Here is a 15,286-nt window from a genome sequence, read left to right on the forward strand (position 1 = left end):
TAGCCACGGTGGCACTTTTCTGGTCCTCTTACTATGTTTTTTTAATTTGGGATATACATTTAAATCAAGCTTCTATTATGGTGTCTTTAAAAAGTTTCCATGCAGCTTGTAGGGATTTCACTTTTGGCACAGTACCTTTTAATTTCTGTTTAACGAACTTCCTCATTTCTGTGTAGTTCCCCTTTCTGAAACTAAATGCTACCATGGTGGGCTGCTTTGGTGTCTCCCACCCCCAAAGGGATGTTACATTTTATTATGTTATGGCTACTATTACCAAGCAGTTCATCTATATTCAGCTATATCCTGTTGGACCAGATCCTATGCTCCACTTAGGACTAAATCAAGAATTGCCTCTCCTCTTGTGGGTTCCAGGACTAGCTGCTCAAAGAAGCAGTCATTTAAGGTGTCAAGAAACCTTTATTGTTTATGGAATTACTTTGTTTACAGAAAATGAAAAATAGAAGGTATTTTTAAAAAACATACAGGACTGCCTAACTAATTCTAAACCGGGACTCTAAGGGGATTGCTTATTAAGAAAAGAAAAGCTACTACATGTTAAACAGTTTTAGTCTGCTTAAAAATGTAAGAGTATATTCAAATATGATCTAAAAAATTGTTACACGTACATTTTACTGTAAAAATTTTAATATGCCTCCAAACATGAAAATGTTGACCATTTTACATCATAAAGTTTGTATGTCGGCTGAAAAACATGGTTATCTGTTGTAAAAGAAAGGTTTAGTCATCAGGTTGTACTCTTCAGGGTCATTCAGTAGGTTTCACTGACATTTGCCTGACAGCTATTTGATTAAAAAAAAAAACCATCTTTCTTGTGACACACACTACTCCAGTTGATAAATGATGAAAAGTCACATAATAGCAGTGCTAGCAGATGGTGAGTGTATCCACTATTAGTGAATATGTACAATTAATGAGTTACATTTTACGTGCAGTTTTCATTTTCTTTTCTATTTCTTGAAGACCCAGCAAGCATTGCCGAAGGGTTGATTAGCAACCTAAAAATCCTGAACACCAAAATAAGAGAATAGGGAATCGTAGGGATTATGTTAGAGCCATCTGCTTAACACACAACACACATTCATCAAGAGGTTTGTTTCCCCATCAGGTTCCCCTTATGTACCTACAATATTCATGGTCTGTTTATTGCTTTATATATCTGCAAGAGTAAACTAAATTCAAGAGAATATCAATGAGTAGATATGATATGGAGATAAATACAGCTACAGTCACTTTATCAAACTTCCCAATTCCAGCCTCCGTAAGCCTAAATACCATTTTCTTGACAACATAAAACAATGACAAAACGACATGGTGCAATAATTGTTTCAGCAATGATACATTGATAAAATTATTACATAAGGAAATTGACCAACAATGCTTCTCCTAAACTAATATGAAATACTGAATACAAACCTGTTTTTGTTAAGACAGCACAGAGCAGTTTAAATATCAGCGGTTTTTCTTGAGTCACAGAACAAGCCTGACTATGTTTTCACTCCCAACTTGGTAATCACAATACATTTCATCTGTACCTTTAAAACTAAGGACAGTAGAGCCAGTCCTAATCTCAGTAAAGTCAATGGAAATTTTGCCATTAACTTATGTGGGAGCAAAAGTGGTCCCTACAGTTAGTTGAAACTTTAAGATGCCTGTGTATGTTAATTGGAGAGAATAAAATTGTATAGGGCATTTACAAAGCCAAATTAAAAATTGTATTAAGCAATTAAGTTAGTGAGGATGATTAGCAAAACTTGTCCTTTAGTTTGGCAAAAGATCTGCAACTCTTTCAGTAATCTTGAGATGCAGGTGATTAATCGCAGGAAGCATCCATGGCTCCAGCCCCATTGTCTCCATCCCCACTGTCAGTTGTTAGAACACAGCTTCCTTCATGCGTTATCTGGTTCTCACAGTTGTCCGATGTCTCATTGTGACTCAAGCACACTTCCACTTCTTTTTGATCAGTATCATGACTTGGATGCCATTTTTCTTCTGATTCCTCATTGCCATGGATAGATGTGTCTTTGTCCTCATGCATCTCAGATGTCTTGTCTGCGATACTATCCAGTTGTTCATTCAAGACTGGTTTGCAGTTCCCAACATTTTCAATTGTTGACAATTGTGCTTCTAAATTTCTTGTGTTCTCTATAACTTCACTCTCCTGTTTTTCTTCTGCTGTTTGTTTCTCCCTTGAACTTAGTTTAGCCTTGTTAGATTTCTTTGTTTGTTTGTTGTGCATTTCTTCTTTGGAGAACCTCCAATGAAACTATAAATAAAAGATTTGAAAGTTAAAGGTCACTTTAAACATAAATAAAAACTCAAGTAGAAATTTGCTTTCTGAAATAATAATGGTTTAACTTCAGTTCAATGGTTGAGCTGGTCAAAGGATCCAACCTCAAAATATATATTGTATATGAGTACCCAGACTACTTAAAATTGTTACATGTTTGTAGCTATTACACACATGTAGATACAATGCTTCTGTTCCTTTCTCTGTCTCTATTGCTTTGTATGCCTAGTCAGTTTCTTTAAGAAGGATATTTCGGTGCTGAGGTAATAACCCACAACATCCTGGCAGACATTCCAAACTGTTCTGAAAGCAAGAAAATGGAAAGCTGTGCTAATGTAGACAAACAGAGGAAGAGATCCTGGAGTATTATCCAGTTTTTCAACAAGTTAGTAGCAGAAGTAACAAAGCCTGACTGAGAACACAAGCGCACACATTCACCAAGTGTGTGAAGACAGCAACTCAGAAAATTTACAAATTTAGCTTTTAAGGTGGAATTCCACTGCTTGTTTTATGACTATTTATCCTCTCTCAGATATGTGTAAGCACGTATATAAAGTGCGCTATGTAGACATTGATATAAAACCAAAATGTGAAAGAGCTGTGCAAGAACAGTTTTATAAGAAAATCATTCAAGTATTGTGTATCATACAGAAAAGTTCTGTACTCCTATCCTATGTATTGTTTGGAATGTGCCACAAAATAACTCTAAAGGGTTTTCTTTTTCAGAAGCCCACAGTTCCCACAGGACCAGCATTTGCAAGACTAAACCAGCATTTTGAAACTTTCAGGAACTTTTCCAAGTCAGTCTGTGGACTAAAAAATTCCAAATGTATAATCTGATCTGCTTTGCTAAGCCATACATACAGTGCAGAATCCAGAGTGATTTTACAGTACAATGTTTTAAACATTGAGCATTTAAAAGACCAAGTGATAAACAGTGCAAGTAAGTAGCAAAACATCCTGAGCCGTTTGTACAAAAGTTTCTGGGGCAGAATGCACAAGGCCACCTTCTACAACGCACACCACAAGACTCATCATGACCACCATTTTGGATGATCTATGTTGACTAATGCTGAAGGCTATATTTTGACTAGCAATAAAAGTAACTATGGTTTCTTGAAATGTTGATGCAATAATCATAGAATTAAAATCAGAAGGGACCACCAGATCGTCTAGTCTGTCCTCCAATATATCACAGGCCACCAAAACCACCTACCACTCGCATACTGAACCCAACAACTGAAATTAGCTCACGGTATAGCCCTCAGGAGACTATTGCGTGCCACAGGCAAAGAATAGGAGAGACCAAGGTGCACTGATGCCCAAGGCCCGTGCAAGGGCAGGAAATTGATTGAGAGGTCCCCAGATGAACCTGGCAGGCAATTTGGACAACATGCTGCAAAGGCAGATGAAACCCCCCCCCCAAGACCACTGGATAATCAGCTGAATGTGAGCTCCCAGTGTGACGCTGTGGCCAAAAGAGCTAATGCAATCCTGGGATGGATAAACAGGGGAATCTCGAGAAAGAGTAAGAGCAGAGAGGTTACTTTACATCTGTATCTGAGACTTGTGCACCCGCTGCTGGAATATTGTTACTCCTTGGGGGATTCTGCGCGCCCGCAGAAAACAGCCCCTCCCCCTACAGATTTCCCTGCAGAAAATGACAGGGAAGCTGCGCTGGAGGGTGGGGGGGGCGACCATGTGTGCAGTTTTTTTGGGGAGGATTACCCCCCAAACATTGCTGAGGCATGAGGGGGCACACAGGGTTACGTGCCACTGCCCCCTCCCCATTTCTGCAAACGCAGAGCTGCCCAGCTCCGCTCCACTGACTCTGAAGCTGAATGCAGCCTCCTGGCTCCTAGTGCCAGTGGTGCTCCCCTTCTGTGTGCTGGGAGCCTTCCTATTTTCTGTGGAACGAGTGCCCGCAGTGGGGCTGAGTAACAGGGGGTGGGAGAAATGAGGGAAGGGGGCTAAGGGGATACGGAGGAGAGGCAGTGGGGAAGGAAGGGGGGGGAATAGGGCAGGGGGAGGGGACTGTGGGAGTGACGGGAAGGGGATGGAGAAGAAAAGGGAATTGGGGAATTGTGGGGGGAAGTGGGAGCTGACATGCTGCGTCCCCTCGGCAGCAGCTGGGGCTCCCCCATTAAGCAGGCCCATCGAACCCTCACCCTGACAAGCCCTACCCCCTTACACCTGGACCCCTCTGACAAGGCCCCCACCCCCAGATCCCCACCCCACTGAGCCCCAACCAGCTGCACCTGGACCCCCACCCATCAAGCCCCACTCCCCCAGCACCCAGACCCCCCCACTGAGCCCCCACACCCAGGCTCCCCCGCCAAGCCCCATCTCCCCACCCCCAGACCCCACCCCCGCTGAACCCAACCACCATCACCTGGACTCCCTGCAGAGTCCCATTGCCCCTGCACCCGGAATCCCTCAATGAGCCCCGGTGCATCCAGATGACCCACTGAGCTGCCCACACCCAGATTGCCCCACACAGATACCTCTCACCCCACACCAAGCCCCTCCACACTTGGATACTGCTGGGCTGAGCCTGCCCAGCCACACCTGGCACAGAGAGGCAGGACCCCGGGGTGTTTCTGGGGCAGGCCCAGCCCTTGCACTGTGTCAGGGTCAGGTGCAGCCTCACTGTCAAGTCCCTGTACTGGGGGAGGTGGAGACTTTAGGGTGATCTCCCATCTCAATGCAGCCAGTGACCTGTGCTCCCCACTGCCATGCTGGAGCCACATTTATTTATTGACAAATAAAACTTTTGCAGAATTTTAAAATATTGTGCACATAATTTTTAATTTTTTGGCACAGAATTCCCTTAAGAGTAATATTGTGTCCAGTATTAATGCCCACAATTCAAGAAGGATGTGGATAAATTGGAGCGGGTTCAAAGAAGAGCCACAAGAATGATTAAATGATTAGAAAACAGGCCTTATGGTAATAGCTTCAAGGAGCTCAGTCTATCTAGCTTATCAAAGAGAAGATTAAGGGGTGACTTGATTACAGCCATAAGTACCTACATGGGGAACAAATATTTCATAATGGGCTCAGTTGTCTAACAGAGAAAGGCATAACACACCCAATGGCTGGAAGTTCGAGCTAGACAAAAATCAGACTGGAAATAAGGTGTAAATTTTTAATGGCAATAGTAATTAACCATTGGAACAATGTACCAAGGGTTGTGGTGGATTCTCCATCGCAGATAGTTTTTTAAATCAAGAATGGATGTTCTTCTAAAAGACATGCTCTCAGAATTATTTTGGGGATGTTCTGTGGCCTGTAGTATACAGAAGGACAGACTAGATAATCATAATGGTCTCTTCTGGCCTTAAAATGTATGAATCTATTAATCAGACCTGGGGAAAATTCCTTCCTGACCCCACATATGGCGATCAGTTAGATCCTGAGCATGTGAGCAAGAACCAGCCAGCCAAGCACCTAAGAGCACTGGCCAACTCTGTCCAGTGTCCCATCTCCAGCTGTGACCATCTTTGATGCTTCAGAGGGATGAAAAGAAAAAAGAAACAATGGGGAGGAGTGAATCCCTTCCTGACCCCTAATAGGTGTAATGTGCTTATAATGTCTGAAAATTACTCAGAGGACAAAGGATTTATCTGCCTCATCCCTGAAGGAAAAGTTAACCTTCCCAAGCAAAGTCATCTTAAACTTTCAAGTGGTTAGTTACTTCACCATTTAAACAAATTGCCTCACCAATTTGCCAGCACCCAGGTTCCACTCTGCATCGTGCTGCATGCCAACAGCTGGGCCTTCACCTGCCGGCTGTGAAAAACTCAGCAGCAGCTCCTATCGGGGACTGGGCAGATCCAGGAAGTGGGACGAACCCATCACCTGAGGGCTCACCAGCAGGGAGGGTAAACTAAGGAGTTGGGAGAAAAGGAAGGGAATCCAGGAGGGTCAGGTTGGTGAGGGGAGGGCTCCCTTGAGGGCCCTGGGAAGGTTGGGCTGGTGAGGGGCGCTTTGCCTCACACATTTGCAGTTCTTCTGGCACCCATGCTTTCCATACTACATAAAATATAGGAGGCTGTGGACCTTGGCTGTCTCATCTGGCTGTCCAGTTGGAGTCCAGAAGTCATTTCCCCAGTGCTACAGGTCTATACCAGAGACCACCAGGAGGACAACTCATGATCACAAATCTTTTGCCCTCCTTAGCAATCTGATGCAAGAGGACCACCCAAAACCATATCTTAGAGAAAAAACCTTTTCCAAACCAAATTTTGAAAACCAGCCTTCCATTTTGCACCTACAGTTTTAAGCCCACAAACAACTGTGAGCACAAAGTCTGCCATTTGTGATCCTGTTCTGCTCACAGAAAAGGTAGTTGTGCAAATCCCATATGTTATACCCACAATTAATTGCACATGCAATTGCTTGCAAGCATACACAAGCCTGGTTGAGACCCTTACTTCATAATGCTGAAGTAATGCTCCAGCTGGCCAAACTCTGAGAGAGCAAAAAATCCCCTAGCAGTACCTAGATTTAGCCTATATTCTTTTGTGTTTCATTTGAGCCTAGATGTCGTTCAAACGTATCTTGCATATAAATATATTAAAGAGAATACCACAATTTTTTAACTTGAGTGTCTACATTTAGACACTTGAAAAAAGTGTCCTGATTTTCAGAGGTGTGGAGCACCCACAATTCCCATTTAAATCATTTGGAGTTTTCCGTGAGTAGAGGCTGCATATCAGGCCCCAAATGTTAAAAAGTTTCTTCTGAACTACGGTCAGCCTTTCCAGGGTTTAACGGCCATGAAGCCTAATTTCTGCTGAAACGAGCCTTGATTTTGTCTCAAGAAACAGCAGATAAACTTTATGAGTAATTCGATTAAATCTGCAGCCTGTGATGGGGCAATGAGAAATACAGTTATCGCTGTCTTACTGCAGAGTTTTTACAATTCCTTATACATTTCCTTTCTGTTCAGCTGGCTGAACTGCATAGCACCTGACTAGTTCATATGAAGGATTTAGTTTCCACCACTGCAATTTCATTTTAATCTTATCAGCACCACATATTCCCCCCTCCAAGTGTTTATCTACAAAAAAGTTTTAAACATGTTGTAATCAAAAATTAAATAAAGCTATCAGATCTTAGTGTCTATGCTTTTGTGCTGTTCAGAATGCTTAGCAACTGAATCAAATGTAAGGTGGTTTATGTCAGGCGTTTACCAGCAGCTGAATAACAATGACAGCTTTTTATAGAACTAGTATGAATTTGGATGATTTTACCTCTCCCGTATTTTTCTTGAACCTTTGACTGAAAACCATCATATTTTATTACTTGTATTTTTGTACTGCATTTATTTCAAACTTCCTGCATGTAAATAATCTCTTATCAATAGACATTTGTAAAATTTGAATGAACCTTTTCAATGGCATATGTAAAAATAATCTTTTCAGTCACACTTGTTGGTTTGCAGCTGCCATTACTGTCGACTCATTAGTTATGGATGTATCTATTTGAATTTATACTAATATCTATTATAGGTTCCCATCCTCTTCATTAAAACTCACAAAGCAAACAAAAGCACTGCCCATGATGATAGCCACCCCAAACCTCAGCCCAGCTCCTCCTAGATAGCCTGAGAAAGACAGGCTTTGCAGCATGCCTAGAAGACTAATAAATCTGGGCTCTGGCTAACCAAGTAGCAGAAGTGAATTCCAATATAAATGACACCATGCCAGCAGCTTACTTTTGTTTATATTAAGGGGGATCGATCTTAAGCATCTCTGCTGATCTCACCTGTGGCGACAGTGAGCAGCTAATAGTGGAGTTTCCAGGAGGGAGTTTGGGGGATTTGCTTTATAAGTACGGTTTTGACTCAGCAACAAGGATAGAGAGTCATCAGCTAGTCTGATAGTCATCAGTGGTCTGCAGTGGATGTGCCATCTTCTGCTTCCTGCCTGAAGAGAGAGGAGACTTTGTCTGTATGAAGTGCAAGCTGGTAGCCCTGATGGAGATGAAGGTTTGTGGTCTTGAGGAACAGCTGACTATCTTGCAAAGCACCAGGGATATGGAGGATTTTCTGGTCAATACTATAGCAAATCTCACAGGGTATGGTAACAGAATCAGGTGACAAAAGCAGACAAGGAAATGAAGATAGGAAGATAGATTTGTCACCACCAGAAGTAGGAGAACCCAAAGGGCATCTTCACAGCTTGACATATCAAATCACTATTACGTGCTGAGTAAGACATCTGAAAAGAACAACCAGCAAGATCCAGTTGCAGCAAAGGACCTACAGACAGCAGAGAAAAGAGCTGAGAACTGCTGCCCAGCTCAAACTAGATGGACTCAGACAAGTTCAAGAGAGCATATCCACAACTGGCCAGAGAGGAAGACATGCCTCAATGGGGATTACATGCTAAAGAGAATAGAATGGACATTCTGCAAGGGCTAGAAGGACGGCAAGACAGTTTATTGTTGCCTTCCAGGAGCAAAGACAAAGGGCATCACCACAGGAATAAACAAAATTCTGAAGCTGACAGGAGAGATTCTTTAGGTGGTGATCCACATTGGCACCAATGACACTGCATCTGGCACTATTCCAGAGATCCTAGAAGACTTCAGAGATCTCGGAAGGGAACTGAAGGAGAGGAATATCCAGACTATCTTCTGGGAATCCTTCCTATGCCTCAAGCGAGAGAAGAAAGATATCAGAGGTGAACAGTTGGTTAAGTAAGTGGTGTAGGGGAGAAGGTTTTGTGGAATATTGGGGCACTGATCACAGTAGAAATGGTACCGATCTCCTGGGTGATAGCCCAGCAAGGGTATCTGGGAAGGCTTTAAACTAACCATGAAAGGCAGAGGGTGTTAATGGAGCAATCATGGTGCCAACACCCAAATATGTAAACCAGCCACATGGTGTCATACATATGACAAATCCAAGTACAAAGGGTCATGTAAGGGACACATTTTTAATCATCTATATTCTGATGCTAGGAGCCTACGTTATAAACAAGAGGAGTTGGAGATGCTCATATATGAGAAGAAATATGATGTGGTTGGTATTACTAGAACTTGTGGGATGGTTCATGTGATTGGAACATTAAAACTGATGGTTACAACTTATTCCATAGAAACAGAGGGAAAAAGAGGAGGGGGTAGCACTTTACATCGAAGACACAGGAGACTGGAGTGTTACCCAAGGACCTCTTGATGCCAATTGGCATAGGGCACAGGAGATGCACAGAGTTTTACATGGATCCCCTGCATCAGGTATGCACATAATAATTCACCAAAGGGTGGTAGGTGAGGTCTCTACTGAGAGCCAGTAGTCCACTGATCATCATAATCATTTTGAAATGCATGTACAGTTAATATTTAAGGAGCTATGTATCTTTAATAGGAGTTATGTTCTCAAAACCTAGGCCTTAAGGCAGGTAACCAGGAGATGATGTGACTCAGACTGGTTCCTTCCAGACAGGATGTAATAAATGCTTATCTCCCTGTCTGGGCATTGTGTATTGTCCATGGCACAATATAGATCTATTTGCATCTGGAGCCAACATGCTAATCAAGGGATTGTGAAATCTTCAAGAGAGGAAATTTACAAGAAGAAATAAAACAGCAGGAGGGGGATCCTGTTTATGAGTAAAGAGAATGAATTGTTGGAGTATATGTGGGGGGCGCAGGTACCCCCCCTGCACCCTTCATTAAGGAGGCAAGCTGGCAGTGTGACTTGTCTCACAAACAGAAGATCACAACTGAGCCTGGCTGTAAAATGCTGGGAGGACTTTGGGATGGGCTTTGCTATATAAGACAGGAAAGTAACTTGTTAAATAAATCTATGTTCTAGAATGCAAGTTATGAAATTATTTTATATGTAACTATTTGTTTCCAATATTCCTACTTGCCGTCATTTGAATCTCTTCTCTTTGTTAAATAAACTTTTGCTTGTTTTCCCTATAAATATATCTAAGTGCTGCGCATTAAATGGAACTGTGATCTGAGGTGAAACTGGTAAGCTGGAGTGCTCTGCTTCTTTGGGAGCAGCAAATCTGTGAACTCTGTGAGTGTCCAATGGACCAAGGGCTAGACACTCCTGGGGGACGCTTGGAGGGCTCAGCGGTTGGAGTGTGCCCATCACTGACCTGCAGAGGGCCAGCGATGCCTGCCTCGGCTGAGAGAGGAGTGCTTGTGTTGCCCAGGGCTGGTGGAGTCAGGGAGTTGACACATGACAGACACAGATAAGGCTTCTTCATGCTAAGGACAGGTGGTAGCGAGGTGCCTCCCAACCATGGGTACCCTTGGGAAGTGTTACACTGAGTCATAGAGGATTCAGAATCACAGGACCTTGAAAGCTTATAAATTAAAGTTCTAACTAATAAAACCAAAGATGGGCTACTGGTGGGCATGTGTTACCGGTCACCAAATTCCACTAGTGAGCAGGATGAACTGCTCCTTAGGCATCTGCCCATAAAGGGTAGAAGGAAAAAATGTGTTATCATGGGTGACTTCAGCCTGGGGGACATTTGCTGGACATCTCATGTAACCAGTAACAAAATTTCCTTACAGTTTCTAAACATTAATAGCTGATGATTTCTTAATACAGAAAGTCCTGAAAGCAATATGATGGGGTGAGGGAACTCAATACTGGATGTCATTCTGATGGCCAAAGATGATTTAATAGCAGGCCTAAAAATCAGTGGTTGCCTAGATACTAGTGATCATGATCTGATTATATTTACTTTGTGCAAACAGAATATGGCACCAACTAGTAATATGTTTATTTGGAACTTTAAGAGGGCCAACTTTCCAAAGAATAAGGCAATTAATTGTCAATATAACTGACTGGGAATATAAATTTAAAACGGGAAGTGTTAAAAAAAACTGGTAATTGATCAAGAACATCCTACTGGACGCCCAACAGCCACAAAAAAGATTATCCTGGGCAACAAATCATCCTGGTTAAAAGCAGTCCACATGGCGGGGCTACCCCAGAACTGTAGACTCTGAGAGCCCCGGCAGTAGGACAGTGAAACTGACAGTCTTATCAGTTTTGATGCTACTAGTAACAGTGATGAAACTGACAAGACTGTCAATTTTACTCAGTAGCTGTCTGGGCCTGGAGAGCAGATTTCACTTTGGAAACTCCGTATGTGAGTAATTCTGAAACAAATTTTGGGGGGATTTCTGGTTCATAGGAAATAAAAAAACAAACTGAATTACTTCCCATTCGGAATGAAACCAAATGTTAAAACTGCAAAATTTCCTGTGAACTGGAAATCCCGTGTTTTGGCCAGCTCTACTCCTAATGTCCAACTCCACTTAATAAGCAGGCTCAACATTCGACACTAGCTGAACTTCTGAATGGTCCCAAGGTGTCATCCCATTGCATTGGTAACTAATGTTAGTGTAGCTGTAGTACATAGAGCAGGAATAAAAGGAAGGCAACACTAGTAGCTTCTTCATCCTCTGATGGCTTGCTTTCACTAGATGGGTTGTATTTCATCTTCATACGTCACTTGTTTGGCTCCCTTGCATGCAGGCTGGGAAAGGTGAAACGCATGTGAACAAGACCTGCTGGTCGGCAATCTGCCATTTTTTGCCTTGTACAAATCTCTGTATTTTCTCCTACCCTTTAAAGTATGACATGTTTGGGCCAGGCTTTCTGCCTGCTGCTCATTTAATAAAGGGAACTGAAACACTTCAGGGAAGTGGGAATAAAATGAAGATGCACTGATCCCTGTCAGCTGCATGCTCCATTAACTCTAGCTTGGTTTGGTTACTTTTTATAGCAGGGGGTCGGCAACCTTTCAGAAATGGCGTGCCGAGTCTTCATTTATTCACTCTAATTTAAGGTTTTGCGTGCCAGTAATACATTTTAACATTTATAGAAGGTCTCTTTCTATAAGTCTATAATATATAACTAAACTATTGTTGTATGTAAAGTAAATAAAGTTTTTAAAATGTTTAAGAAGCTTCATTTCAAATTAAATTAAATGCAGAGCCCCCGGACCGGTGGCGAGGACCCAGGCAGTGTGAGTGCCACTGAAAATCAGCTCACGTGCCGCCTTTGGCATGCGGGCCATAGGTTGCCTACCCCGGTTTTATAGGTTAGTGAAATTCTCCCAATCTCATATGTTAGTATTTATTTATATTACAGAAGCACCTAGAAGCTCCAACTGAGATTAAGGCCCCACTCTACTAGACTCTGTCCAAAAATATAGCAAGAGACAGTCCTCTGCCCCAAAAAGTTTACAATCTAAACGGATAAGGCAGACAAAAGGTGGGAGAAAGGAAATATTACGGTCCCCATCGTACAAATCATGAACAGGGGCAGAGAGAGAGGTAAAGTGACTTGCCCAAGATCACATAGGAAATCTGTGGCACGGCCAGGAATTGAGCCTACATCTCCTAAATCCCACTCCAATTCCTCACTGTGTTTATTGTTTTTAGTAGACCACATAGTCTCTAGCTCCCTCCAATGGAAGGAAGAGTGAAGGACAGCACCTTTCATGTCCTTTGAGTATTTTGTTATTTCTTTGGTTTAATAGTTCACATCAGAGTTCTAAAGTGTTCTGATAATATTCAGCAAACCTTCTAAGCCATTAGAAATGTTGAAACTGTTGTGGAAAATCTATTAGAGTATTAGAGTACTGCCACGATAAACGTACACAGGAATTCAAGGTCATTTACCTTAGATTCTTTCTTCTTTGCTTTCTGGGGTAGAGAGGGTCTCTGAAGAAAGACAATCTGCTTAGTGGCTAAATTCCCCTCCCTGTAAAACATAATCCTGAAAATGAGTCAAGCTCATACAAAGTAGGATTCAAAATCCAAGAAATACCTCAGTCATTTGCTTAAACTGGGCAAAAGAGAACCACCAGAAATGACCGAAACATCTGACTGTCTCAAGTGCGTATGTATAGAATGGTATTTGTTGGGAAGCATCAGCCTAATTTAGGCTCATGTCTAATTTGATGCACCTAAAATCCCAGTTCAATCGCTGATGTTTTTTTCTGCCAACTGTTTTAGAATTCGAGAATCAACACAGAATAAAGTTTTTGAAAAAAAATCAGTCTATGTGACATGCACTATAATCTTTATGTGCACTACAATGTCAATTACACATTGCAGCGTGTTTTACTAGCCAAGCAATAAGAGCTGACAGATTCTGCAATAGTGATAGCACTGATTAATGCACAGCTCAGATGTGTAGTGAAGCACAAGGCAAAGCCAAATGCCTCCATCATTCAGGCTGTGCGTTAATCAGCACTAACGACCAATCTGAAGCATTTTATGGAGGTAATTATAAAATGGTTCACAGAAAGGAGTGGAAAGAAGGGAGGACACAGCACAATGTTGCAAAAGGGGATTAAAAATCCTTATTTGTGTTTTTTCATCCACTGATTTATTCAAAAGTGTATGAAAAACATTAGATTAGAATAACTCCTTCCACTGGTTTTCCCAGCATGTTTGGTCTTTATAGACTGTAAGAATTCAAGGACAGGAATGGTCTTCATCTGTGTCTCATACACCACTGGGCACAATATTGGTGCTTTAATAAAGAACAAATTGGCATATTGATCTATTTTTTTTATTCATGACTGATGAAGAACCCTATTTGAATAGCAGTTCCGGAATGTGCAGTAGTAAGGACCGACTGTTGTCACATGCCTGTATTTTTAGCCAGTCTCCATTAAGAATGTTTTAAAACTATTTACATTTCTATTAATATAATGATGCTTATGATGCAAAAGTAGATATAAAAATGACCCAAACCCACCAACAAAGGAAATTCCAATTGAAGGCTCCTACAGTACTATCAGTATTATTTCACCCGCTTTTGCTGAGCTACTGTAGCAAATGATGTATAACACCACACACTGTTCTGATAGCTACTGATGAAAGACAACATGTGCTTCTACCGCTGGGCCACACCACTCTACAAACAGCACCACAGTTAGTTAGTTTATTTTTTAAATGGAGCTAAGAACTTACACCTGCAGCCGGCACACCACATACAAGTCTGGCAGCACCCCCACCCCCTTCCTGCCCAGCAAGATTTGTGGCAGGGCTGAGGTGGGGACAGAAATGCTCAGACTGGCCCAGTGGCAGCTGCAATGTGGCTTTCCTGGACAGTTTAGTGCACATGTGCAGGGAACTCTATGTGAGGAGAACGGGGAGTTGTTAGCACAAACTATCATGTTGATACAGAGGCTTCCTTAACCAAAATGCAGTGCCCATACAGTACCTGTTTGTCTTTACAATTGGAGTAGGAAGCACACAAGTCAGCTGCCAACCGTACACCGCGAGAGAGTTCAACAGTGGAATATAATCTGTCTGCACTTCAATTCCCTGGGGAAGAAAAATCAACTGTTAGGATTATCGCTTGATGTGTGACAATTGGCTTTTTTAAAAACGGTATTTTGTGTTGTTGTTTCTTTACAAAGTTAGATCATTTTTGCAAGTTAAGAAAAGCAGGAAGGAGAATATTTGAAAACGCAAGACACGTAGGATCATTCTCCAGTTCTTGCTGAAGAGTTAAATATATTTGCTTAAACAGTGCAAATATGCAATTTCTTTTTGGGCTCTAAACCATCCATGTGACAGCTGATGAATCAGAAAAACGGGGCTAATTAATTTTGTTTTATCAGAGCTCCCTTGGACAAGTGGCCTCCTGCAATCTTCTTTGAAAAAAAGAAGAATTACATCCTTGCAAACAAAAAGGAATTCATGTGGCACAAAAACGCATTAAACTGTGTGGTCCAGATTCTGCTCTTGACTATCCTGGTGTAAATCCTGAGCAACTCTCCTGAAGACAAGCAAGTTAACTTCCGCTTTACACCAGCAGAGCTGAGAGCTAAATTTGGCCCTCCGATTTCAAAGCATTTCATGGGGAGTTAAATGACATTATGGTGCTAATGAACCCATGTTATTTGCATCCAGCAGCAGAAAGAAAATATAAGTACAATTTGTTTTATTCCTTTTGTCACCACAGGCAAA

General features: G+C 41.9%; 1 protein-coding gene across 7 annotated transcripts in view; it reads right to left on the bottom strand.

Annotated features, from left to right (window-relative positions):
• Nucleotides 1-397: 397 nt before the first annotated feature.
• Nucleotides 398-15,286, bottom strand: part of RFTN1 (raftlin, lipid raft linker 1) — a 129,951-nt gene continuing 115,062 nt past the window's right edge. For all 7 annotated transcript variants that reach the window (XM_065587052.1, XM_008170495.4, XM_005297035.5 and 4 more), the window contains 3 exons: nt 14,535-14,638; nt 12,980-13,061; nt 398-2,284 (listed from right to left, as the gene is read on the bottom strand). In XM_065587052.1, the coding sequence (XP_065443124.1) occupies nt 1,832-2,284; nt 12,980-13,061; nt 14,535-14,638 (639 nt within the window). In that variant the 3' untranslated portion in view covers nt 398-1,831. The remainder of the gene's footprint in view (nt 2,285-12,979; nt 13,062-14,534; nt 14,639-15,286) is intronic.

This window comes from Chrysemys picta, chromosome 2, assembly GCF_011386835.1.
Source record: "Chrysemys picta bellii isolate R12L10 chromosome 2, ASM1138683v2, whole genome shotgun sequence".
In the NCBI taxonomy this organism is placed as follows: Eukaryota; Metazoa; Chordata; order Testudines; family Emydidae; genus Chrysemys; species Chrysemys picta.